A 27,777-nucleotide genomic window follows, 5' to 3' on the forward strand; every position below is an offset into this window, starting at 1 on the left:
GCCACAGTTTTAACAATAAGGGGTAAGGCCATTTAGAACAGAGATGAGGAAAAACTTTTTCAGTCAGAGAGTTGTGAATCTGTGGAATTCTCTGCCTCAGAAGGCAGTTTAGGCCAATTCTCTGAATGCATTCAAGAGAGAGCTAGATAGAGCTCTTAAAGATAGCGGAGTCAGAGGGTATGGGGAGAAGGCAGGAACGGGGGTACTGATTGAGAATGATCAGCCATGATCACATTGAATGGCGGTGCTGGCTCGAAAGGCCGAATGGCCTCCTCCTGCACCTATTGTCTATTGTCTATAAGGGATAGGTGTTGGTTGGTGGCTTGTATGGGCATTGTGGGCCGAATGGCCTGCTTTAGAGCCGTGTGACACTGTGACCATAAATCAGTGGGGAGCGCGCTCAGTGAAGCGATTTGCTTGCCCTACATCCATCCAACAAAGGCAGCCTTGTGTTGTGCCACACAGAGCCGGTTTGAGTGGAGGGTTGAGTGGAGCTCATGAATGATGCTGTCACCCCCGCTCCCCTCCCCTCCTCTTCCCTCCCCCTCACTGACCCTGGCGAGCAGAACAAGGGAGCCGTCTGTTGCCGACTCCGTCCGTTCTCCACGCTCCATCAAGCAGAAGCGAGGCACGGAATGGCTCGGGAGAACGTGCCAGACCTGGACAGCCTTCAGCAACCCAGCATCCCCTCATCCACAACTCACCCAAACAGCCCGAAGAAAGGTCCCCACCCAGACCCCACCCGCCCACGTTCCACACAGGTGCCACCTGATCCGCTGAGTCTAGTTTAGTTTAGAGTTTCGTTCAGAGATACAGCGCGGAAACAGGCCCTTTCGGCCCACCGGGTCCACTATCCTACACCCACTGGGGACAATGTTTACATTTACACCAAGCCAATTAACCTACAGACCTGCACGTCTTTGGAGTGTGGGAGGAAACCGAAGATCTCGGAGAAAACCCACGCAGGTCACGGGGAGAACGTACAAACTCCGTACAGACAGCACCCGTAGTCGGGATGGAACCCGGGTCTCTGGCGCTGCATTCGCTGTAAGGCAGCAACTCTACCGCTGCGCCACCGTGACTGCCCACTCCAGCATTTTGTGTCCTTTTTTGTACTCCTAACACTAACCTTAACCCAAAGGCAGCACGGTGGCGCAGCGGTAGAGTTGCTGCCTCACAGCGCCGGAGACCCGGGTTCCATCCCGACTAGGGGTGCCGTCTGTACGTAGTTTTTACGTTCTCCCCGTGACCTGCGTGGGTTTTCTCCGAGATCTTCGGGCCTACAGTATCCGGGCCTACACTGTCCGGGCCTACACTGTCCGGGACTACACTGTCCGGGACTACACTGTCCGGGCCTACAGTGTCCGGGCCTACACTGTCCGGGCCTACACTGTCCGGGCCTACACTGTCCGGGCCTACACTGTCCGGGCCTACACTGTCCGGGCCTACAGTGTCCGGGCCTACAGTGTCCGGGCCTACAGTGTCCGGGCCTACAGTGTCCGGGCCTACAGTGTCCGAGCCTTCAGTGTTCAGGCCTAATACGGGACAAGGGTGGTCCCGTACGGGTCAAACAAATTTACACGTCCGTGCTCGCGTGTCCCTGGAGAGGGAGCACGCGTTGTCCACGGGACTCTGGAGGCCTTCCGTGAACGCTGGTTGCCCTGGAGGGTCGAGTGTATTATGGATAAAGTTGACAACATTTTAATCTGATAACTGTTGGATTGTAAAGTGCCAATATTGGCAGTGTTGATTTTGTTACTGCTCTGCATTTGTGTTTGTTTGAATAAAAGCTCTTTGTATTTAAAAAAAAAGAGGAAACTGGTGCGATCACAGGGAGAGGGTGCAAACTCCACACAGACAGCACCTGCTGAGGTCAGTATGGAACCCGGGTCTCTGGCACTGCAAGGCAGCAGTTCTACCCGCTGCCCCACCGTGCCGCCCAAATGTTCTCCTACACGGTATGATTTGATTTGACTGCATATCATGCAAAGCAAAGGTTTTTGACTATATCTTGGGACCCATCTCCCAATCTACCTCATCTGGGGTCTTGCACTTTAAAAAATCTGCACTTTCTCTGCAAATGTGACGATACAACGCTGGAACACTTATTATTGAATTGTGGTCGTTTTTTTCTTTTGACACTACCAGTTTAGGTTTAGAGATACAGCGCGGAAACAGGCCCTTCGGCCCACCGGGTCCACGCTGACCAGCGATCCATGCACGCTAACACTATCCTACACCCACTAGGGACAATTTTTACATTTATACCAAGCCAATTAACCTACAAACCTGCACGTCTTTGGAGTGTGGGAGGAGACCTGAAGATCTCGGAGAAAACCCACGCAGGTCACGGGGAGAACGTACAAACTCCGTACAGACAGCACCCGTAGTTGGGATGGAACCCGGGTCTCCGGCGCTGCATTCGCTGTAAGGCAGCAACTCGGGTTTTTTCCGAGATCTTCGGTTTCCTCTCTCACTCCAAAGACGTACAGGTTTGTAGGTTAATCGGCTTGGTAAATGTAAACATTGTCTCTAGTGGGTGTAGGATAGTGTTAGTGTGCGGGGATCGCTGGTCGGCGCGGACACGGTGGGCCAAAGGGGCCTGTTTCCGCACTGTATCTCTGGACTAAATTAAACCAAACTATACACTAAACTTATGGTTGTCCTGGACAGCAGGCAATACAACATTTCCCACTCTGTCCATATCGTCACCACAACATGTTCAGTATATCAGACGTGACAAGAATAGACCACTGTTGATCGATTGATACTTTGATCATCACAGTGAGATTCTTTGCTTTGCCGACCAGCAAGCAATGTAAGCGATGGATAATGAACGGTCTGCTGCTTACCTCAGGAGAGGGGAACTGAAGGGGTGCTTTGCCATCCACAGTCCTGGTCAGCAGCTTGTTCCCCAGGATGGTTTTCAGGTGCTGGGCCATGACGGTCTGCTGCTCCAAGTTGCAGTGGTTCTCCATGGACAGGATGAGAGGGAACTCTGAGGCCTGGAATCACACACACACACACACACCGCACCAGGTCAACATTGGCACCAGACCACTCTGCCTGCCTGCCTGCAGTACAGGGAGGGGGGCATTGCTTCACCGAGGGCAAAGAGGACAATAGACAATAGGTGCAGGAGGAGGCCATTCGACCCTTCAAGCCAGCACCGCCATTCAATGTGATCATGGCTGATCATCCACAATCAGTACCCTGTTCCTACCTTCTCCCCATACCCCCTGACTCCGCTATCCTTAAGAGCTCTATCTAGCTCTCTCTCTTGAATGCATTCAGAGAATTGGCCTCCACTGCCCTCTGAGGCAGAGAATTCCACAGATTCACAACTCCCTGACTGAAAATGTTTTTCCTCATCTCCGTTGTAAATGGCCGACCCCTTATTCTTAAACTGTGGCCCCTGGTTCTGGACTCCCCCAACATTGGGAACATGTTTCCTGCCTCTAACGTGTCCAACCCTTAATAATCTTATACGTTTCCATAAGATCCCCTCTCATCCTTCTAAATTCCAGTGTATACAAGCCTAGTCGCTCCAGTCTTTCAACGTATGACAGTCCCGCCATTCCGGGAATTAACCTAGTGAACCTACGCTGCGCGCCCTCAATAGCAAGAATATCCTTCCTCAAATTTGGAGACCAAAACTGCACACAGTACTCCAGGTGCGGTCTCACTAGGGCCCTGTACAACTGCAGAAGGACCTCTTTGCTCCTATACTCAACTCCTCTTGTTATGAAGGCCAATACGTCAGTCTGACCAAGGGTCCCCACCCAAAACATCCCCTTCCCACGTTCTCTACAAATGCTGCCTGACCCGCTGAGTCAGAATGGCCTCCTCCTGCACCTTTTCTATGTTTCTATGAACACAACAGATTTTTGCATTGTCGGGTAGTCTTGCCATCTCTGGGATTAATGTCAATGTGTTGGAAGCAATTCAAGGGAGATATACCGGGCTTAAACATGGGATGTGTGGGCAATGTACGAGGTAAGAGGGTACAGCTTTGAGGGCTCAACTTTAGAGGGGGAAAGCTTCAAGGAGACTTGTGGGAAAAGGTTTTGTTTTACACAGTGGGGGGCCTGGAACGTGCTCTGCCAAGGTGGTGGCTGAGGCAGATGTGATAATGATGTTTACCAGGGTTTTCGATCGGCACGGGGAATGGAGGAATATGGATCATGTGCAGGCTGGGGAGATCAGCTTACTTCAGCATTATGTTGGGCACGGACATAGTGGGCCGAAGGGCCTGTTCCCGTGCTGTACTGTGCTGTGTTCTATGAACGGTTGGACAGTCCAGGCTTGTACCTCATAGAGTGTCACAGAGTGATACAGTGTGGAAACAGGCCCTTCGGCCCAACTCGCCCACACCGGCCAACAATGTCCCAGCTACACCTGTCCCACCTGCCTGCGCTCGATCCATATCCCTCCAAACCTGTCCTATCCATGTACCTGTCCAACTGTTTCTTAAACGATGGGATAGTCCCAGCCTCAACTACCTCCTCTGGCAGCTTGTTCCATACACCCACCACCCTCTGTGTGAAAAAGCTACCCCTCGGATTCCTATTAAATCTTTTCCCCTTCACCTCAAACCTATGTCCTCTGGTCCTCGATTCCCTACTCTGGGCAAGAGACTCTGTGCATCTACCCGATCTATTCCTCTCATGATTTTGTACACATCTATAAGATCTCCCCTCATCCTCCTGCGCTCCGTGGAATAGAGACCCAGCCTGCTCAACCTCTCCTGTAGCTCACACCCTCTAGTCCTGGCAATATCCTCGTAAATCTGCTCTGTACCGTTTCCAACTTGACAACATATTTCCTATAACACGGTGCCCAGAACTGAACATAATACTCTAAATGCAGCCTCACCAACATCTTATACAACTGCAACATGACCTCCCAACTTCTATACTCAATACTCTGTATACAAAACTCTGCTGGAGTTTGGAGGAGTAAGAGGGCAATTGGTTTAAAATATCCTAAAGGCTTTCAGCAGCAGAGAGTTACGTGACAGAGATGAGGGGAATTGTGTTTTGCTCAGGGCTCAAGGGTCTTCAGACCGAACTGCCTCAACAGAGGGTGAAAGCTGAATGGTTGGATACTGTGATGAGCAGGGCGGGTAGATTCTTGACAAGCAAGCCTTTGACTTTGCTCTGCAGAGTTTACTGAGCATTTTCTGATTTTATTCGAGAGGGTTTGAGTACAGGAGTAAAGAGGTCCTTCTGCAGTTGTACAGGGCCCTGGTGAGACCACATCTGGAGTACTGTGTGCAGTTTTGGTCTCCTAATTTGAGGAAGGACATCCTTACTATTGAGGCAGTGCAGCGTAGGTTCACCAGGTTAATCCCCGGGGTGGCGGGACTGTCATATCAGGAAAGATCGGAAAGACTGGCCTTGTACACACTGGAGTTTAGATGGATGAGAGGGGATCTTATAGAAATGTATAAAATTATAAAAGGGCTGGACAAGCTAGATGCAGGAAAAATGTTCCCAATGTTGGGGGAGTCCAGAACCAGGGGCCACAGTCTGAGAATAAAGGGGAGGCCATTTAAAACTGAGGTGAGAAGAAACTTTTTCACCCAGAGAGTTGTGAATTTGTGGAGTTCTCTGCCACAGAGGGCAGTGGAGACCAAATCACTGGATGGATTTAAGAGAGAGTTAGATAGAGCTCTAGGGGCTAGCGGAATCAAGGGATATGGGGAGAAGGCAGGCACGGGTTACTGATTGTGGATGATCAGCCATGATCACAATGAACGGCGGTGCTGGCTCGAAGGGCCAAATGGCCTCCTCCTGCACCTATTTCCTATTTTTCTATGTTCCTATTTCATTTTGGTTTCCACCTGACCCACTTTGTGGCCCAGTTCCCCGACACTACCCCACTCTCCCCATCAATTTTCAAGTCCAGTTTCACTTCACGCTACCTCGGCAAGGCCAGCAGCATAATCAAGGACCAGTCTCACCCCCCTCTTCTCCCCTCCCCCATCGGGCAAGAGGTACAGAAGTGTGGAAACACACACCTCCAGATTCAGGGGCAGTTTCTTCCCGGCTGTTATCAGGCAACTGAACCATCCTACCACCAGCTAGAGAGCAGTCCGGTCCTGACCTCCCATCTACCTCTTTGGAGACCCTCGGACTATCTTTAATCGGACTCTACTGGAGTTTACTTTGCACTGGATGTTATTCCTTTTATCCCGCATCTGTACACTGTGGACGGCTCGAGTGTAATCGTGGGTAGTGTTTCTGCTGACTGGTTAGCACGCAACATAAAAGCTTTTCACTGTACCTCGCTCGGTAAACTAAACCAAACTGAACTGAACTAAACTAAGGGAGGAGGGGAGGAAGGGAGGGGGAAGGGGAGGAGGGAGGGAGGGGGAGTGGGGGAAGGGAGGAGGGAGGGGGGAGTGGGGGAAGGGAGGAGGGAGGGGGGAGTGGGGGAAGGGAGGAGGGAGGAGGGAGGGGGGAGTGGGGGAAGGGAGGAGGGAAGGAGGAGGGAGGGGGAGTGGGGGAAGGGAGGAGGGAGGGAGGGGGAGTGAGGGAAGGGAGGGGGGAGTGGGGGAATGGAGGAGGGAGGGGGGAGTGGGGGAAGGGAGGAGGGAGGGGGAGTGGGGGAAGGGAAGAGGGAGGGGGAGGGGAGGAGGGAGGGAGAGGGGAGAGGGAGGGGGAAGGGGGGAGTGGGGGAGGGGAGGAGGAGTGGGGAAGGGGAGGAGGGAGGGAGAGGGGAGGAGGGAGGGAGAGGGGAGAGGGAGGGAGAGGGGAGAGGGAGGAGGAAGGGGGGAGTGGGGGAGGGGAGGAGGGAGGGGGAGGGAAGGAGGGAGGGGGAGGGAGAGGGGAGGGGAGGGGAGGAGGAGTGGGGGAGGGGAGGGGAGGAGGAAGGGGGGAGTGGGGGAGGGGAGGAGGGAGGGGGAGGGGAGGAGGGAGGGAGAGGGGAGGAGGGAGGGAGAGGGGAGAGGGAGGGGGGAGTGGGGAAGGGGAGGGGAGGGGGAGGAGGGAGGGGAGGGGAGGAGGGAGGGGGAGGGGAGGAGGGAGGGAGAGGGAGGGAGAGGGAGGGGGGAGGGAGTGGGGGAGGGAGTGGGGGAGGAGAGGGTTGGGCACAATGGGTCCACTTGGTGAAGTCTGACAATAAAACACTTGATTGTTGAGCTACACTAAGCAAGGAGGCGTTGCAACTTACAAAGAGTGTTGTAACTCAGTGCGTCTCACCTTGAAGGCGTAGGTATCGATGGCCTGGATGACATCCTTGAAGAGTATCTTTGAGGTCAAGGTGTACCCGTGATAGATGACCGGCTCTCCATTCTTCCCATCCCAGCAGTCCAGCTCCACACAGCGGCAGCCTCTGTTCAGCGCACTGTTGGAGAGAGCACAGTGTCTCAGCTGACCACCGGCCTTATCACAACAGGGGAAGGGGCAATGAAACACCGCACGTGGGTGGCACGGCGGCACAGCGGGTAGAGCTGCTGCCTTACAGCGCCAACAGACCCGTGTTTGATCCTGACCTCAGTGTGCAAACTCCACACAGACAGCACCCGAGGCAGGGTTGCCAACCATCCCGTATATTGGGGTAAATTGGTCTGTCTGTCCCTTGTGGGACTGCCCTTGGCCTGTATTAGAAGCCAATTAATCTGCTATGTGGGAGGAAACCAGAGCACCTGGAGAATACCCACGCAGTAACAGGGAGTACGTACAAACTCCACACTCCCGGGGGGCGCTGTAGGCCCAGACAGTGTAGGCCCGGGGGGGGGGGGGTGGGGGGCGCTGTAGGCCCGGACACTGTAGGCCCGGACACTGTAGGCCCGGACAGTGTAGGCCCGGACAGTGTAGGCCCGGACTCTGTAGGCCCAGGGGGCGTTGTAGGCCCAGACACTGTAGGCCCGGACACTGTAGGCCCGGACAGTGTAGGCCCGGACAGTGTAGGCCCGGAGACTGTAGGCCCGGGGGGGGCGGGGGGCGCGGTAGGCCCGGACACTGTAGGTCCGGACAGTGTAGGCCCGGACAGTGTAGGCCCGGACTCTGTAGGCCCAGGGGGCGTTGTAGGCCCGGACACTGTAGGCCCGGACACTGTAGAAATATAGAACATATGAATGAAACATATGCAAAAAGTAACGATGATCAAGGGGAGGTGGAGCCCACAATGGTCCAGTGTTGGCTGCTGGCTACGTGATAACGAGTTATACCGACAGTGAAACTCAGCAGGACGACAGTGAAACTAGTACGACGACTAGGGGTGGTCATGGTGGCGCAGCGGTAGAGTTGCCGCCTTACAGCGAATGCAGCGCCGGAGACCCGGGTTCCATCCCGACCACGGGTGCTCTCTGTACGGAGTTTGTACGTTCTCCTCGTGACCTGCGTGGGTTTTCTCCGAGATCTTCGGTTTCCTCCCACACTCCAAAGACGTGCAGGTTTGTAGGATAATTGGCTTGGTGTATGTGTAAATTGTCCCCAGTGTGTGTAGGATGGTGTTAATGTGAGGGGATCGCTGGGCGGCGCGGACCCGGTGGGCCGAAGGGCCTGTTTCCGCGCTGTATCTCTAAACTAAACTTAACTAAACTAGGGTGGGAGGGGGGGGGGGGGGGGGGAGAGAGAGAGAGAGAGAGAGAGAGAGAGAGAGAGAGAGAGAGAGAGAGAGAGAGAGAGAGAGAGAGAGGGCTTGTTGAAGTTAGAGAAACTAATGCGGACGAGCTGGAAGGCTTCATCCCGTACCTGATGTAGGCCTCGATGCTGCTGGGCCCCTCCAGCTGATCCTTGGTCAGGTAGGTGTTATGCGAGGATGAGATGTAGTATTGATTGAGGGGCTTGGTCATGTCTTGGTAAACGTTGCTGTGGTCGTGGGTGAAAACGGCCGCTTCCGGCGACATGAGGAAGAACAGGAAGCCGTCCTTGGTCATGGAGAAATCACTCCTCGCTGGCAACAAAAACAAGTCACAGTTAGATTTAGAGATACAGCGCGGAAACAGGCCCTTCGGCCCACCGGGTCCACGCCGCCCAGCGATCCCCGCACATTAACACTATCCTACACACACAATTTCTACATATTACCCAGTCAATTAACCTACAAACCTGCACGTCTTTGGAGTGTGGGAGGAAACCGAAGATCTGGGAGAAAACCCACGCAGGTCACGGGGAGAACGTACAAACTCCGTACAGACAGCACCCATAGTCGGGATGGATCCGGCGCTGCATTCGCTGCAAGTTGGCAATTCCACCGCTGCGCCACCGTGACGCCATCAGTTACTGACGTTCACGCCACACCCACAACCTGTTTACGATATTTCCACCAGTGGGAGAGTCCAGGACTAATGGCCACAGCCTCGAAATTAAAACACCTCACTTTGGGAAGGCTTGTCAAGCTGGAAAGGGTACAGAGAAGATTCACGAGGATGTTGCCAGGACTAGAGGGTCTGAGATATAGGGAGAGGTTGAGTAGGCTGGGTCTCTATTCCATGGAGCGCAGGGGGATGAGGGGAGATCTTATAGAGGTGTACAAAATCATGAGAGGAATAGATCGGGTAGATGCACAGAGTCTCTTGCCCAGAGTAGGGGAATCGAGGACCAGAGGACATAGGCTCAAGGTGAAGGGGAAAAGATTTAATAGGAATCCGAGGGGTAACTTTTTCACACAGAGGGTGGTGGGTGTATGGAACAAGCTGCCAGAGGAGGTAGTTGAGGCTGGGACTATCCCAACGTTTAAGAAACAGTTGGACAGGTACATGGATAGAACAGGTTTGGAGGGAAATGGGCCAAGCGCAGGCAAGTGGGACTAGGGTAGCTGGGACATTGTTGGCCGGTGTGGGCGAGTTGGGCCGAAGGGCCTGTTTCCACACTGTATCGCTCTATGACTATGACTAAAGGAAACAGCCTCAGAATTAAAATACGTTACTTTAGGAAGGAGATTCCATCACAGTGAGGAATGTGGAGTCACTGTGGTGGATGTTCATGTTAAAATGTATTTTGTGTGTCCTGTTGGTATGACTGTCCGGCAAATGGAGTCCCTCGTACGTTGCAAAACATAGTTGGCTAATAAAGTATGGTTGTGATTATGATGATTCACTGTTGACTTGACGATTCCAGACAGCACCCAAGCACTGTATCTCGTGACAACAATAAACCTATGCCAATCCCAACCGGAGTTTGACACCACTTCAAAATGGCAGTCGGGCCTTACCTTCGGCGTTCACCTCGTAGTCCTTGATGAGCTTTGCCGCGTGCTCCTGGGTGACGTTCTCCCGCTGCTCCTTCCTCAGGAACTCCACTAGCTTCTCCGTGCTCATCAGGCGATCCTTGTTGCTGTAGGTGCTAAAGATGGTGCTGACCTCCTCCCGCTCCGTCACCAGCTTGTAGAAGTCCTCGATCTCCTTGCCATGGAGGCTCCCGTCCTTCGACTTGTCGCACTTCTGCCGGGCCAGATTCGACCATCAGAGGTGATGGGGAGAGGGCAGGAGAATGGGAGATAGATCGGCCATGATTGAATGGCGGAGTAAATAAAGGGGCGAATAAAGAAATATAATATTATTAGTAGTAGTAGACGATGGGCCGAATGGCCTAATTCTTCTCCTATCACCTATGAATTTTTGCTAGCTACTATGACGGGTTAAACCAATCTCATTAGCAGATACAAAGTGCTGGAGTAACTCAGCGGGTCAGACTGCATCTTAGTAGAACATAGACAATAGCAGCAGGAGGAGGCCATTCGGCCCCTCGAACCAGCACCACCATTCAATGTGATCATGGCTGATCATTCTCAATCAGTTCCTGCCTTCTCCCCATACCCCCTGACTCCACTATCCTTAAGAGCTCTATCTAGCTCTCTCTTGAATGCATTCAGAGAATTGGCCTCCACTGCCTTCTGAGGCAGAGAATTCCACAGATTCACAACTCTCTGACTGAAAAAGTTTTTCCTCATCTCCGTTCTAAATGGCCTACCCCTTATTCTTAAACTATGGCCCCTTGTTCTGGACTCCCCCAACATTGGGAACATGTTTCCTGCCTCTAACGTGTCCAACCCCTTAATAATCTTATACGTTTCGATAAGATCCCCTCTCATCCTTCTAAATTCCAGTGTGTACATGTTTTGTTTATGGAGCTACATCGTGGAAACAGGCCCTTCGGCCCACCGAATTTGCGCTGATCAGCGCAAAGAAAGCGTAAGGAAAGAAACTCAATGCTAGCATTTGTTTCGAGAGGGCTTGTGTACAAAAACAGGCTCCACAAAGAGCTGGTCAGGCCACATTTAGAATATTGTGAGCAATGTTGGGCCCCATATCTGAGGAAGGATGTGCTGGCTCTGGAGAGGATCCAGAGGTTTACAAGAACAATCCCAGGAATGTGTAGGTTAACATATGATGAGCGTTTGTTGGCACTGGGCCTGTGTTCGCTGGAGTTTAGAAGGATGAGGGGGGACCTCATTGAAACGTACAGAATAGTGAGCGGCCTGGATAGAGTGGATGTGGAGAGGATGTTTCCATCAGTGGGAGAGTCTAGGACCAGAGGACCAGAGGGCACAGCCTCAGACATTCTTTTAGGAAGGAGATGAGGAGGAATTTCTTTAGTTAGAGTGTGGTGAATCCGTGGAATTCTTTCCACTGAAGGCTGTGGAGGTCAAGTCAGTGGATATTTTTAAGGCAGAGACAGATAAGATTCTTGATTTGTACAGGTATCAGAGGTTATGGGGTTAGGAGGGAGAGATAAATCAGCCACGATTGAATGGTGGGGTGGACTTGATGGGCCGAAGGGCCCAATTCTGCTCCTGTCACTTATGACCTGTATACTAGTTCTATCCTACGCACCAGGGCATAATTTCACAGAGGACAATTATCCTCCAACCCTGCAAGTCTTTGGAGTGTGGGAGGAAGTGTGGGAGGAAACCAGAGCACCCGGAGAAAACCCACACAGTCACAGGGAGAAAGTGCAAACTCTATACAGACAGCAGCCAAGGTCAGGATGGAACCCAGGTCTGTGATGCTGTGGGGCCTGTTTCCACGCTGTACCACTCTGTGACTCTGACGTGTTGGTCCACCATCAGATCCCAGGAACCCCCAATCACCAGAGGAGAGAAACAGGGTTGCCAACTGTCCCGTATTAGCCGGGACATCCCGTATTTTGGGCTAATTTGGTTTGTCCCGTACGGGGCTGCCCTTGTCCTGTATTAGGCCCGGACAGTGTACGCCCGGACACTGTAGGCCCGGACACTGTAGGCTTGGACACTGTAGGCCCGGACACTGTAGGCCCGGACAGTGTAGGCCCGGACAGTGTAGGCCCGGACAGTGTAGGCCCGGACACTGTAGGCCCGGACACTGTAGGCCCGGACACTGTAGGCCCGAACGCTGTAGGCCCGGACGCTGTTGGCCTGGACACTGTAGGCCCGGACAGTGTAGGCCCGGACACTGTAGGCCCGGACACTGTAGGCCCGGACAGTGTAGGCCCGGACGCTGGAGGTTCGGACGCTGGAGGCCCGGACGCTGGAGGCCCGGACGCTGGAGGCCCGGACACTGGAGGCCCAGAAACTGTAGCCCGGGGGCCATTGTAGGCCCGGACACTCTAGCCCGGGGGCCGCTGTAGGCCCGGACACTGTAGGCCCGGACACTGTAGCCCGGGGGCCGTTGTAGGCCCAGACACTCTAGCCCGGGGCCCGCTGCAGGCCCGGACACTAGGCCTGGACACTCTAGGCCTGGACACTGTGGGCCTGGACACTGTGGGCCTGGACACTGTAGGCCTGGACACTGTAGGCCCGGACTGTGCAGGCTAACAGAGTGTGTTCGGGGAGCGGGGCCGAGTGTGTTCGCCTCACGGAGGTTGCGTAGCAACCCTCCTCCCGGCCCGGGCGGCCGCCATTGGTGTAGCGGGAGCACGTGGCTGCTGGCTGGGTGAGATCACATGGGGCGCGGGGCAGTGACATCACCTTTTGTCCCTTATTTGGGAGTGAGAAAGTTGGCACCCCTAGAGAGAAAGTACAAGGAGAAACGGGTGTACAGTACCTTGAACAAATCCTTTGCGTACATATCGTCCACGTGAATGTTCATCAGCTGCATAAAATGCTTTACTTCATCCACGGTCATCTTGTTGTCCTTGTCCATGTCGGCCTTCTGCAGGTGAATCTGGAACCATCTGCAGCATGATTCAAGGAAGCAACTCAACGGCATGCACAAGACACACACAGTAGATGCTGGGATCTCCAGCCCAAACACAGAGTGCTGGAGGAACTCAGCGGGACAGGCACAATCTCATGAGAACATCTTTAGTTTAGAACCAAAGGACATGTTTAAGGTGAGAGGGTAAAGGAAACTGAGGGGCAACCTTTTCACACAAAGGGCAATGGGTACATGGAACAAACTGCAGGTGCAGGTTTAGTTTAGCTTAATTTAGAGATACAGCGCGGAAACAGGCCCTTCGGCCCACCGGGTCCGCGCCGACCAGCGATCCCCGCACATTGACACTATCCTACACCCACCAGGGACAATTTTTACATTTACCCAGCCAATTAACATACAAACCTGCACGTCTTTGGAGTGTGGGAGGAAACCGAAGATCTCGAAGAAAACTCACGCAGGTCACGGGGAGAACGTACAAACTCCGTACAGACGGCACCCGTAGTCGGGATGGAACCCGGGTCTCCGGCGCTGCATTCGCTGTAAGGCGGCAACTCTACCGCCGCGCCACTGTAGGACACGTACATGGATCGGATCGGTTTGGAGGGATGTGGGGCCTAACGTGGGGAAAATAGGACTAGCTGAGATGGGGCATTGTGGTCAGCATGGATGAGTTGGGCTGAATTGACTCTAGTAACCGTCAGGTGGATGCACTTTGCTCTTTCATCAACAGAGGGCAGCGCTGAGCCGACTGTGATTGAATTGCTAAGACTTGCTATTGAGGGCGTGCAGCGTAGGTTCACGAGGTTAATTCCCGGAATGGCGGGACTGTCATATGTTGAAAGACTGGAGCGACTAGGCTTGTATACACTGGAGTTTAGAAGGATGAGAGGAGATCTTATCGAAACGTATAAGATTATTAAGGGGTTGGACACGTTAGAGGCAGGAAACATGTTCCCAATGTTGGGGGAGTCCAGAACCAGGGGCTACAGTTTAAGAATAAGGGGTAGGCCATTTAGATCTGAGATGAGGAAAAACTTTTTCAGTCAGAGAGTTGTGAATCTGTGGAATTCTCTGCCTCAGAAGGCAGTGGAGGCCAATTCACTGAATGTATTCAAGAGAGAGCTGGATAGAGCTCTTAAGGATAGCGGAGTCAGGGGGGTATGGGGAGAAGGCAGGAACGGGGTACTGATTGAGAATGATCAGCCATGATCACAGTGAATGGCGGTGCTGGCTCGAAGGGCCGAATGGCCTCCTCCTGCACCTATTGTCTATTGTCTAATTCTCGCGCTGCTTTCAGCAAACCCGCTGGATTAAGCGCTCATTTCCCGGATTCGCACGTTCTCTTTGTAATCTTATCAAACTGCTCACTGACGAGACGGTTAACCTGGTTAGAATGGCACCCAAACGCTGCTAAATGGTCACCGTGGGAACGCCGATTGGTGCTGACAGAGACGCACAGTGCTGACACAGGACCTTCGGCCCAACTTGCCCACGCCGGCCAACATGCCCCATCTACACTAGTCCCACCTGCCTGCGTTTGGCCCATATCCCCGTAAACCTGTCCATGTACCTGTCCAAATGTTGCTTAAACGTTGGGATAGCACCTGCCACATCTACCTCCTCCGGCAGCTCGTTCCACACACCCACCAACTATTGTGAAAAAAAAGTTTCCCTGTTAAATCTTTCCCCTCTCACCTTAAACCTATGCCCGCTGGTTCTCAATTTCCCCCTCTGGGCAAAAGACTTGTTTACTCAATCTCTTCTTCTCATGATTCAACCTCTATAGGTTTACCTCTCATCTTCCTGTGCTTCAAGGAATAGAGTCCTAGTCTGGCAAATCTATATTCCTTCACCATCACCTTCAAAGGCAGAGATAACACGTGCTACAAACCCTGATCGCCTGGCCACCACATTCGTGTTTGTAGGGTTGCCAACTATCTCACTCCCAAATAAGGGACAAGGTGACGTCACCGCCCCGCGCCCCACGTCACCTCACCCAGCCAGCGGCCACGTGCTCCCGCTCCACCAATGGCGGGCGCCTGGGCAGGGAGGCGGGTTGCTACGCAACCACCATTAGGCGGCGCCCAGGCCTCCGGGCCTACGCTGTCCAGACCAACACTGTGAGGACCTGCAGCGTCTGGGCCTACACTGTGCAGACCAACAGTGTCCAAACCTACAGCGTCCGGGCCTACAGATTTCGGGCCTACAGCGTCCGGGCCTACAGCGTCCGGGCCTACAGAGCCCCCCCGGGCCTAATACGGGACAAGGGCGGTCCCGTACGAGACAAACCAATGTAGCCCAAAATATGGCATGTCCCGGCTAACATGGGACGGTTGGCGACCCTAGTTCTCACAGTGTGCAAACCTGCTGTCAGGTGGAGGGTGATCTTGCGGAGGTGTGTAGGATCATGGGTGAGTTTCCACAACTCCAGCACTTAGAGTTGTGGAAACTAAAATGGTCAGATCCCTGAAGCAGGACGTGAACTCAGGACCCTGTAACCCAGAGGCCAGTGGGTGAAGATGCTTGCCTGAGGAGGCCCAGCCCACCCAGTTCCCACGGCCGCTGACAGACTGCGTTATCTCCTCTCTCCAGGCCTCACAAGGCAGTATCAGGGATCACCCACTCACTGCCTCCCTGCTCTGGACAAACAGCCATGGGAAGTAACCAGAGCAAGGCTCCGCGCACAGTTCCCGGGGGCTTTGATCAACCAGGGGGAGGTGGCAGCATCACATCGCTGGTCACACTGCGGTTTTCCCAGGAGCCGGGCATTTTTAAACCCACCGCACGTTGCAATGACACAGGTCACTGCAGCAGAATCAAGGACCAGGCTCACCCCCGGTCACTCCCTCTCCTCCCCTCTCCCATCGGGCAAGAGGTACAGAAGTGTGGAAACACACACCTCCAGATTCAGGGACAGTTTCTTCCCAGCTGTTATCAGGTGTTAACCATCCTCTCTCCAGCTAGAGAGCGGTCCTGACCTCCCATCTACCTCACTGGGGCACCTTGGACCATCTTTAATCGAACCTTATCTTGCACTAACATTATCCTGTGTCTGCACACTGTGGACGGCTCGATTGTAACCATGTACAGTCTTTCTGCTGACTGGTTAGCACGCAACAAAAAACCTTTCACTGCACCTCGGTACACGTGACAGTGAACTAAAGGTTGTGATTTTACTTCATTGTTGAGATTGGCTGAATCTGGCCAAGTTTAGTGTAGTCTAGTTTAACTTATTATTGTCACATGTGCAGAGTTCTTGCCGAACAGTGTAAAACCGTGAGGGGGGTTAGGTGAATGCCCAGTCAATTTAACGGGGTTGGGATTTAAAAGATTAGAAGGCATGAGTTTAAGGTGCGAGCGGGAGGATTGAATAGGAACCCATCTTTCACACGACATGGAATGAGTTGACAGAGGGTGTGGCTGATGCAGGTACAACATTTAAAGGACTTGTGAAGGGGAAAAACTGCAGATGCTGGTTAAAATCAAAGGTAGACACAAAAAGGTGGAGTAACTCAGCGGGACAGGCAGCATCTTGGGTGAGAAGGAATGGGTGACGTTTCGAGTCGAGACCCGTCTTCAGTCTGAAGAAGCTCCCGGAATGTTGAAAGACTGGAACGACTAGGCTTGTATACACTGGAATTTAGAAGGATGAGAGGAGATCTTACCGAAACGTATAAGATTATTAAGGGGTTGGACACGTTAGAGGCAGGAAACATGTTCCCAATGTTGGGGGAGTCCAGAACCAGGGGCCACAGTTTAAGAATAAGGGGTAGGCCATTTAGAACTGAGATGAGGAAAAACTTTTTCAGTCAGAGAGTTGTGAATCTGTGGAATTCTCTGTCTCAGAAGGCAGTGGAGGCCAAGTCTCTGAATGCATTCAAGAGAGAGCTAGATAGAGCTCTTAAGGATAGCGGAGTCAGGGGGTATGGGGAGAAGGCAGGAACGGGGTACTGATTGAGAATGATCAGCCATGATCACATTGAATGGCGGTGCTGGCTCGAAGGGCCGAATGGCCTCCTCCTGCACCTATTGTCTATTGTCTATTCTCTCCCGAGATGCTGCCTGACCCGCTGAGTTACTCCACCTTTTTGAGTCTACCTTAAAGGACACACGGACAGGTACATGGATAGGAAAGGTTTAGAAGGATCAGGTGTGAGTAAATGGGAGCATCTTGGTCAGTGTGAACGAGGTGGCACAAAGGGCCTTCTCCCATACTGTGTGACGTTAGCCTAGTATGGTTCAAAAATACAGCGCCAAGTCCACGCCGACCAGCGATCCCTGCACACTAACACCAGCCTACGCACAATTTACAATGTTTTACCAAAGCCTATTAGCCTACAAACCTGCACGTCTTTGGAGTGTGGGGGGAAACCGGAGCACCCGGAGAAAACCCACGCAGGTCACGGGAAGAACGTGCAAACTCCGTACAGACAGCACCCGTAGTCGGGATGGAACCCGGGTCTCCGGCGCTGTGAGGCGGCAAAAAAAGCTATGACCCATTTAACACATGGTGACTACGGGCTTACGATTCCAAACCAGCTCTCCCGCCTCCTCTGGACAATGGACACTGACCCGTCACGCAGGTGTCCACTGGGACAGAGAAACCAGTGGCTTGGGGCGCAGCGGTAGAGTTGCTGCCTTACAGCGAATGCAGCGCCGGAGACCCGCGTTCCATCCCGACTACGCATGCTGTCCGTACGGAGTTTGTACGTTCTCCCCGTGACCTGCGTGGGTTTCCTCCGAGATCTTCGGTTTCCTCCCACACTCCAAAGACGTACAGGTTTGTAGGCGAGTTGGCTTGATAAAAATGTTAAAATAGTGTGTGTAGGACAGTGTTAAAGTGCGGGGATCGTTGGTCAGCGCGGACCTGGTGGGCCGAAGGGCCTGTTTCAATGCTATATCTCTAAACTAAACTAAATAAACGTGCAAACACCTCATAGACATCTCCCGTAGTCAGGATTGAATCGGGGTCTTTGGCGGGGTAAGGCAGCAATTCTATCAGCTGAGCCACTGTGCAGCCAAGGGGCAACTTTATCCCCCTGGTTTCTGTCGTGATTAGGGTCGCTAACTATCTCACTCCCAAATAAGGGACAAGGTGACGTCACCGCCCCGCGCCCCACGTGACCTCACCCACCCAGCGGCCACGTGCTCCTGCTCCACACTCCTCACGTGACCTCACCCAGCCAGCGGCCACGTGCTCCCGCTCCACACGTGACCTCACCCAGCCAGCCAATGGCCACGTGCTCCCGCTCCACACTCCCCACGTGACCTCACACAGCCAGCGGCCACGTGCTCCCGCTCCACCAATGGTGGCCGCCCGTGCCGGGAGGCGGGTTGCTACTCAACCTCCGTTAGGCGGCGCCCGGGCCTCGGGGCCTAAACTGTCCGGGCCTACAGAGTCCGGGCCTGCAGCGTCCGGCCCTACAGCGTCCGGCCCTACACTGTCCGGGCCCTACAGAGTCCGGGCCTACAGCGTCCGGCCCTACAGTGTCCCGGCCCTACAGTGTCCGGGCCCTACAGTGTCCGGGCCTACAGTGTCGGGCCTACAGTGTCCGGGCCTACAGCGGCCCCCGGGCCTACAGTGTCCGGGCCCTACAGTGTCCGGGCCCTACAGCGTCCGGGCCCTACAGCGTCCGGGCCCTACAGTGTCCGGGCCCTACAGTGTCGGGCCCTACAGTGTCCGGACCTACAGTGTCCGGGCCTACAGAGTCCGGGCCTACAGTGTCCGGGCCTACAGTGTCCGGGCCTACAGTGTCCGGGCCTACAGTGTCCGGGCCCTACAGTGTCGGGCCCTACAGTGTCCGGGCCTACAGCGGCCCCCGGGCCTACAGTGTCCGGGCCTACAGCGTCCGGGCCTACAGCGTCCGGGCCTACAGTGTCCAGGCCTACAGTGTCCAGGCCTACAGTGTCCGGGTCTACAGTGCTCCCTGGGCCTAACACGGGACAGTGGGCGACCCTGGTCATGGGCTCGGTGGGCTGAAGGGCCTGTTTCAGTGCCGTGTGCGTGGCATTGGCCGGGTGAGTGAAGGATACTGGTCGAGCCGCTCCTGCTTGTTCATGCTGGAGTCCCTCTTCTTGAGCTTGTTGAGGCCGTCGACCCAGTGCCGAGCATCCTTGGCATCGCTGGCCACCAGGTCCAGGTTCTTCTTCCTGCCCTTGAAGATGATGGTGAAGCAGCGGTCAGTGGGGATCTCCATTGCGTAGCGCTGCATGCCCTCCGACTGGTGGCCTGGCCGAACCTCCTGGATGTCATCGATGGAGACTGCAGTGGGGGGGGAGGAGAGCGGGTCAGAGAGTCATAGAATCACACAGCAAACAGGCCCAAACTGCCCAACCTTCTGCGACGGAAGGAACTGCAGTTTAGTTTAGAGATACAGCACGGAAACAGGCCCTTCTGCCCACCGGGTCCGCGCCGCCCAGCGATCCCCGCACATTAACACTATCCTACACCCACTAGGGACAATTTGTACATTTACCAAACCAATTAACCTACAAACCTGCACGTCTTTGGAGTGTGGGAGGAAACCGAAGATCTCGGAGAAAACCCACGCAGGTCACGGGGAGAACATACAAATTCCGTACAGACGGCGCCCGTAGTCGGGATGGAACCCGGGTCTCCGGCGCTGCATTCACTGTAAGGCGGCAACTCTACTGCTGTGCCACCGTGCAGATGCTGAAGATGGACACAAATCGCTGGAATAACTTTGGCGGGACTGGCAGCATCTCTGGAGAGTCGAGACCCTTCTTCAGAAGGAAGAAGGGTTTCAACCCGAAACCTCAGCCATTCCATGTCTCCAGAGATGCTGCCAGTCCCGCTGTTACTTCAGTGCGTGTCCCAATGTCTCCCCGGTCACCCTCTTGTGTTCAATGTGGGTATAAAATGCCTTGGTACTTTCTTCAATCCAACTCACCAATGCAATTTTGTGGCTTCTTCTGGTCTTTCTAACCACCTGCTTGAGTTCTTAGTCACAGCGAGATACTGCGTGTAAACATTCCCTTCGGCCCAACTTGCCCACGCCGGCCAACATGCCCCATCGATACTAGTCGCACCTGCCTGCGTTTGGCCCATATCCCTCTAAACCTGTTCCATCCATGTACCTGTCCAAATGCCTTTTCTGTCGGTGGAATGGGCCATGGTAGGGGAGAGGAGAACACATCGGACGAGGAACTGCAAATGCTGGTTAATACACAAAAAGGACACAAAGTACTGGAGTAACAGCAGGCCAGGCGGCATCTTAGGAGAAAACACGGATAGGTGACATAGAAACATAGAAACTAGGTGCAGGAGTAGGCCATTCGGCCCTTCGAGCCTGCACCGCCATTCAATATGATCATGGCTGATCATCCAGCTCAGTAACCTGTACCTGCCTTCTCTCCATACCCCCTGATCCCTTTAGCCACAAGGGCCACATCTAACTCCCTCTTAAATATAGCCAATGAACTGGCCTCAACTACCTTCTGTGGCAGAGAATTCCACAGACTCACCACTCTCTGTGTGAAGAAATGTTTTCTCATCTCGGTCCTAAAAGACTTCCCCCTTATCCTTAAGCTGTGACCCCTGGTTCTGGACTTCCCCAACATCGGGAACAATCTTCCCGCATCTAGCCTCTCCAACCCCTTAAGAATTTTATATGTTTCTATAAGATCCCCCCTCAGTCTTCTAAATTCCAGCGAGTACAAGCCGAGTCTATCCAGTCTTTCCTCATATGAAAGTCCCGCCATCCCAGGGATCAATCTGGTGAACCTTCTCTGTACTCCCTCTAAGGCAAGAATGTCTTTCCTCAGATTAGGAGACCAAAACTGTACACATTGTGACGTATTGGCTTGGAACCAATGTTGAGATAGGTGGATACAGGTGAAGGGGAGTGGGGGGGGCGGTTGTTTGATTGGCGTTAAGTGATAAAGGTTTGAGATGCAAGGAGATAAACGGTCAGATCAGATGCTGGAAGTGTGGCTGCTCAGTGTAATCTACTATTCCAATACTCTTGCTGTTATCAGGCAACTGAAACATTCAGTTGCCACAGTCTAAGAATAAAGGGTAGGCCATTTAAAACTGAGGTGAGAAAAAAGTTGTGAATTTGTGGAATTCTCTGCCACAGAGGGCAGTGGAGGCCGATTCACTGGATGAATTTAAAAGAGAGTTAGATAGAGCTCTTGGGGCTAGTGGAATCAAGGGATATGGGGAGAAGGCAGGCACGGGTTACTGATTGTGGATCAGCCATGATCGCAATGAATGGCGGTGCGTACAGGCTCGAATGGCCAAATGGCCTCCTCCTGCACCTATTGTCTATGTCTCCATTGTACCAGCAGCTAGATAGCAGTCCTGAGCTACCATCTACCTCATTGGAGACCCTTGGAATAACTTTGATCAGACGTTTACTGGCTTTATCTTGCACTAAACACTATTCCCTTTACCCTGTATCTGTACACCGTGGACGTTTATATTGTAATCATGTATTGTCTTTCCGTTGACCGGTTAGCACGCAACAAAACCGGGCAGTCACGCTGCGCAGCGGTAGAGTTGCCACCTTACAGCGAATGCAGCGCCGGAGACCCGGGTTCCATCCCGACTACGGGCGCCGTCTGTACGGAGTTTGTACGTTCTCCCCGTGACCTGCGTGGGTTTATCCCCGAGATCTTCGGTTTCCTCCCACGCTCCAAAGACGTGCAGGTTTGTAGGTTAATTGCTTGGTAAATGTAAAAATTGTCCCTAGTGGGTGTAGGACAGTGTTAATGTGCGAGGATCGCTGGTCGGCGCGGACCCGGTGGGCCGAAAGGGCCTGTCTCCGCGCTGTATCTCTAAACTAAACTAAACTGAAAGCTTTTCACTGTACCTCGGTACACGTGACAATAAACTAAACTCAACTAAACTCTTGTACTTGAGTACGAGGGAGAGAACAAAGGAGGAACCGAGAGCTAAGGGAGGGCCACATACGGAACGTATTAAAAATGGTTTGTGTTCAAATGGAATACTTGGGACTTGGTCGTCGCCCTTTACGTGGTGATTCTTTGCATACCTTGGGTAAGCAAAACAGAGAATGTCTCTACGACCTGTCACATGTGACATATGTCCGTGAAGCCCGCGGTCTCTGGTGAGAAGAGGCCGACTCGGGAGCTCCATGCCGCGGAGAGAGTTTCAACCGTCACGACGCGGGGAGTTTCAATCATCCCGACGCGAGGGCCTCGGACATCAGACAGTCGGCAGCAGCGACTGTGGACGGTTCAACAGCCCCGACCGCCGGTGGACAAAGAGGAAGATGTTTGAACTTTATTACCTTCCATCACAGTGAGGAACGTGGAATCCGCTGTGGTGGATGTTCAAGTTAAATTTTACTTTATGTGGCTGTGTGTCTTGTTGCTTTTCACTTCGTACGGCTGTATGGTAACTCAAATCTCACTGAACCTTACTTGGTACATGTGACAATAAAATGATCTTGTAATCTAAAGCATCATTCGTGCACGATTGTGCCTTTGTAGGGTTTTTTTTAACTGAATTCTATGAAAACAAGGAATTTCCCTGTACCTCACTCAGTCCATGTAAAACTAAAGAACTATTGAACCATTCTTAGATGGGGCACCTTGGTCCTGACATGAATCTTGACTTCTTGTTGTTCACCTCCCTGCTCATCAAAGAAACTCCTCACCTGTCCACCTATCACTTGGGTACTGGGAACTGCAGATGCCGCTTTACAAAAAAAAATACAGAGTGCCGGAGTATCTTAGTGGGTCGGGCAGCATCTGTAGAGAACATGGATAGGTGACGTTTCAGATCAGGACTCTTCTTCAGACTAACGTTTCGGGTTGGGACCCGAAACAGAAGACGGGTCCCGACCTGAAATGTCACCTATCCATGTTCTCCACAGATGCTGCCTGACCCGCTGAGTTACTCCAGCACTCTGTGAAACGTCACCTATCCTTGTTCTCCACAGATGCTGCCTGACCCGCTGAGTTACTCCAGCACTTTGCGTTTCTTTTTGTCCCCCCCTATCACTTGCTAGGCTTTGACCACTCCCCCCCTCCCATGGGCTTGTTGGGCTGAAGGGCTTGTTTCTACACTATCTCCAAACTAAACTAAAAAAGGAAATTTAAAAAAAAATCGAGACATGAGAGGATTGGAGCGGCTTTGAATGTTTCCACGCGGTATCTCTAAAACTAAAAAACAAAATGTCATAGAAACATAGAAAATAGGTGCAGGAGGAGGCCATTTGGCCCTTCGAGCCAGCACCGCCATTCATTGTGATCATGGCTGATCATCCACAATCAGTAACCCGTGCCTGCCTTCTCCCCATATCCCTTGATTCCACTAGCCCCTAGAGCTCTATCTAACTCTCTCTTAAATTCATCCAGTGAATTGGCCTCCACTGCCCTCTGTGGCAGAGAATTCCACAAATTCACAACTCTCTGGGTGAAAAAGTTTTTTCTCACCTCAGTTTTAAATGGCCTCCCCTTTATTCTTAGACTGTGGCCCCTGGTTCTGGACTCCCCCAACATTGGGAACATTTTTCCTGCATCTAGCTTGTCCAGTCCTTTTATAATTTTATACGTCTCTATAAGATCCCCCCTCATCCTTCTAAACTCCAGTGAATACAAGCCCAGTCTTTCCAATCTTTCCTCATATGACAGTCCTGCCATCCCGGGGATTAACCTGGTGAACCTACGCTGCACTGCCTCAATAGCAAGGACGTCCTTCCTCAAATTAGGAGACCAAAACTGCACACAATACTCCAGGTGTCACATACTAACAAGAGTTCGTCAGCATCTCAGCACGTCCTTGCTGCCTGACCTGCTGAGTTACTCCAGCATTTTGTGAATAAATACCTTCGATTTGTACCAGCATCTGCAGTTATCTTCTTATACTAACAAGAGTTATCATATCAGAGGCAGTCAGGTTTCCTGACTGAGTTCACTGAGTTCACACAAATAGACACGCACGCACGCACACACGCACATGGAAACATTAAAAAGCTACTCCATCCCAGTGACGTATACACATGTTTTTATCAGTTTAGTTTTAGAGATACAGCACCATCTCCATGCCAACCATCGACCCGTTCACACTAGCACTATATTCAGTCTGAAGAAGGGTCAAGACTCCACTCACCTGTATCCACCTATCACTTGTCGGACTTGTCCCTCTCCTCCGCTCCCCCCCCCCCCCCACCTCTTTTCCATCTTTCTCCCTCCCACTACAATCGGTCCCGAAACGACACAAAGTACTGAAAAAGGGTCCTGACCCGAAACGCCGTCTATCGATATTCTCCACAGATGCTGCCTGACCCGCTGAGTTACTCCAGCACTCTGTGAATCGTCACCTATCGATATTCTCCAGAGATGCTGCCTGACCCGCTGAGTTACTCCAGCACTCTGTGAAATGTCACCTATCCATGTTCTCCACAGATGCTGCCTGACCCGCTGAGTTACTCCAGCACTTTGTGTCCTTGTGTGGAAAACCAGCATCTGCAGTTACTTTTTCCTACAATCAGTGCCGAGCAAACACGTCACGTTGCCATGTTCTCCAGAGGTGGGGCTTGACCCGCTGAGTTACTCCAGCATTTTGAGCCTTTCCATGTTATCCCACCTTCGCATCCACTCCTAGGGGTGACCTACAAACCCGTCCGTCCTTGGGATGCTCGAGGAGTTGGAGCAAACCCATATGGTCAGAGCGAGGGAGTGCAAACCCCCCCCCACACACACACACACACACACACACACACACACGGACAGCAGCCGAGGTCAGGATGTAGACCGGGGGCCTTTGTCGCTGTGATTCAGCCGCTCCACCCGCTGCGCCACTGTGCCGCCACGATTCCCAGACGTGATCAATCCGTGAATTACGGTCTGGCACAGCCGACACAGTTGGCATGGGTGGGGCACGCTATCTGGCTTCCCACACGAACCGCAATTGGAAAATAGGTGCAGGGGGAGGCCACTCGGCCCTTCGAGCCAGCACCGCCATTCAATGTGATCATGGCTGATCGTCCACAATCAGTAACCCGTGCCTGCCTTCTCCCCATACCCCTTGATTCCGTTCACCTACAGTGGCGTCAGGCAATGGAGGCGAAGATGGCATTTAAAGAATGAACCAAGAATAAAATGCCCTGCATTTATATATATGTATGTACATACACCAATCAACCGAAACATTATGACCTGACGAGCCAAAACATTATGACCAGCTGCCTAATATGCTGTTGGTCCTCCGTGTGCAGCCCCATACGCAGCAGGGTGCAGTGGGGAGGTTGGGGATAGCATCAAGCAGGAAATTAGGGATGCGTGTAGCAAAGGTAAAGCAGTTACGACTTGGATGAAGGGATTAAAAGTACCATTAACAAATTTGCAGATGATACAAAGCTAGGTGGCAGTGTGAACTGTGAGGAAGATGCTATGAGGTTGCAGGGTGACTTGGACAGGTTGTGTGAGTGGGCGGATGCATGGCAGATGCAGTTTAATGTGGACAAGTGTGAGGTTATCCACTTTGGTGGTAAGAATAGGAAGGCAGAGTATTATTTGAATGGTGTCAAGTTAGGAAAAGGGGACGTACAACGAGATCTGGGTGTCCTAGTGCATCAGTCACTGAAAGGAAGCATGCAGGTACAGCAGGCAGTGAAGAAAGCCAATGGAATGTTGGCCTTCATAACATGGGGAGTTGAGTATAGGAGCAAAGAGGTCCTTCTGCAGTTGTACAGGGCCCTAGTGAGACTGCACCTGGAGTACTGTGTGCAGTTTTGGTCTCCAAATTTGAGGAAGGATATTCTTGTTATTGAGGGTGTGCAGCGTAGGTTTACTAGGTTAATTCCCGGAATGGCGGGACTGTCATATGTTGAAAGACTGGAGTGACTAGGCTTGTATACACTGGAATTTAGAAGGATGAGAGGAGATCTTATAGAAACGTATAAGATTATTAAGGGGTTGGACACGTTAGAGGCAGGAAACATGTTCCCAATGTTGGGGGAGTCCAGAACCAGGGGCCACAGTTTAAGAATAAGGGGTAGGCCATTTAGAACGGAGACGAGGAAATACTTTTTCAGTCAGTTGTAAATCTGTGGAATTCTCTGTCTCAGAAGGCAGTGGAGGCCAATTCTCTGAATGCATTCAAGAGAGAGCTAGATAGAGCTCTTAAGGATAGCGGAGTCAGGGGGTATGGGGAGAAGGCAGGAACGGGGTACTGATTGAGAATGATCAGCCATGATCACATTGAATGGTGGTGCTGGCTCGAAGGGTCGAATGGCCTCCTCCTGAACCTATTGTCTATTATTATGGGTGACTTTAATCTACATATAGATTGGCCAAACAAATTGGTAGCAACGCTGAGAAGGAGGATTTCCTGGAATGTATATGGGGGTGGTTTTCGAAGCCAATATGTAGACTAGAGGTCAGGCCATCCTGGACTGGGTATGGTGTAATGAGGAAGGATTAGTTAGCAATCCTGTTGTGCAAAGCCCCTTGCACAAGTGACCATAATATGGTGGAATAAGAAAATGACTGCAGATGCTTGTACAAATATTTATTCACAAAATGCTGGAGTAACTCAGCAGGTCAGGCAGCATCTCGGGAGAGAAGGAATGGGTGACGTTTCGGGTCGAGACCCTTCTTCAGACTGATGTCGGGGGTGGGACAAAGGAAGGATATAGGTGGAGACAGGAAGATAGAGGGAGATCTGGGAAGGAGGAGGGGAAGGGAGGGACAGAGGAGCTATCTGAAGTTGGAGAAGTCGACGTTCATAATATGGTGGAACTCTGCCTTAAGCTGGAGAGTGACACGGTTAATTCACAGACTAGGTTCCTGAACTTAAAGAAAGGAGACTTTGAAGGTATGAGATGGGAATTGGCCAGTTTTGACTGGCAAATTATACTTTGGTTCTGTCTTCACCGAGAAAGACACAAACAATCTCCCGGAAACACTAGGGGATCGAGGATCTAGTGGGAGGGAGGAACTGAAGGGAATCCACATTAGTCAGGAAATGGTGTTAGGTAAACTGTTGGGACTGAAGGCAGATAAATCTGAAGAAGGGTCTCGGCCCGAAATGTCACCCATTCCTTCTCTCCAGAGATGCTGCCTGTCCCGCTGAGTTACTCCAGCATTTTGTGTCCATCTTCAGTTTAAACCAGCATCTGCAGTTCCTTCCGACACCTTTCAGATAATAATCTGCCTTCCTGTTCTTGCCACCAAAGTGGATAACCTCACACTTATCCATATTAAACTGCATCTGCCATGCGTCTGCCCACTCACCCAACCTGTCCAAGTCACCTTGCAGCCTCATAGCATCCTCCTCGCAGCTCATACTGCCACCCAGCTTTGTGTCATCCGCACACTTGGAGATGTCACATTTAATTCCCTCGTCTAAATTGTTAATATGTACTGTAAATAACTCGGGTCCCAGCACCGAGCCTTGCGGCACCCCACTAGTCACTGCCTGCCATTCTGAAAAGGACCCATTAATTCCTACTCTTTACTACTTCCTGTCTGCCAACCAGTTCTCTATCCATGTCAATACCCTACCCCCAATACCATGTGCTCTAATTCTGCATTCTAATCTCTTGTGTGGGACTTTGTCAAAGGCTTTTTGAAATTCCAGATTCACCACATCCACTGCTCTCCCTTATCTATTCTACTTTTACGTCCTCAAAAAATTCCAGAAGATCAGTCAAGTATGATTTCCCCTTCATAAATCCCTGCTGACTTGGACCGAT

General features: G+C 52.2%; 1 protein-coding gene across 1 annotated transcript in view; it reads right to left on the minus strand.

Moving 5' to 3' along the window:
* Positions 1 to 2,708: 2,708 nt before the first annotated feature.
* The window catches only part of LOC144607395 (1-phosphatidylinositol 4,5-bisphosphate phosphodiesterase delta-1-like), an 80,770-nt gene continuing 55,701 nt past the window's right edge, over positions 2,709 to 27,777 (minus strand). The window contains exons 3-8 of the mRNA XM_078424227.1: positions 19,121 to 19,349; positions 12,974 to 13,103; positions 10,165 to 10,393; positions 8,703 to 8,904; positions 7,206 to 7,350; positions 2,709 to 3,005 (exon numbers count right to left, since the gene is read on the minus strand). Coding sequence (XP_078280353.1) covers positions 2,709 to 3,005; positions 7,206 to 7,350; positions 8,703 to 8,904; positions 10,165 to 10,393; positions 12,974 to 13,103; positions 19,121 to 19,349 — 1,232 coding nt within the window. The remainder of the gene's footprint in view (positions 3,006 to 7,205; positions 7,351 to 8,702; positions 8,905 to 10,164; positions 10,394 to 12,973; positions 13,104 to 19,120; positions 19,350 to 27,777) is intronic.

This window comes from Rhinoraja longicauda, chromosome 2 (genome assembly GCF_053455715.1).
Source record: "Rhinoraja longicauda isolate Sanriku21f chromosome 2, sRhiLon1.1, whole genome shotgun sequence".
Classification (NCBI taxonomy): Eukaryota; Metazoa; Chordata; class Chondrichthyes; order Rajiformes; family Arhynchobatidae; genus Rhinoraja; species Rhinoraja longicauda.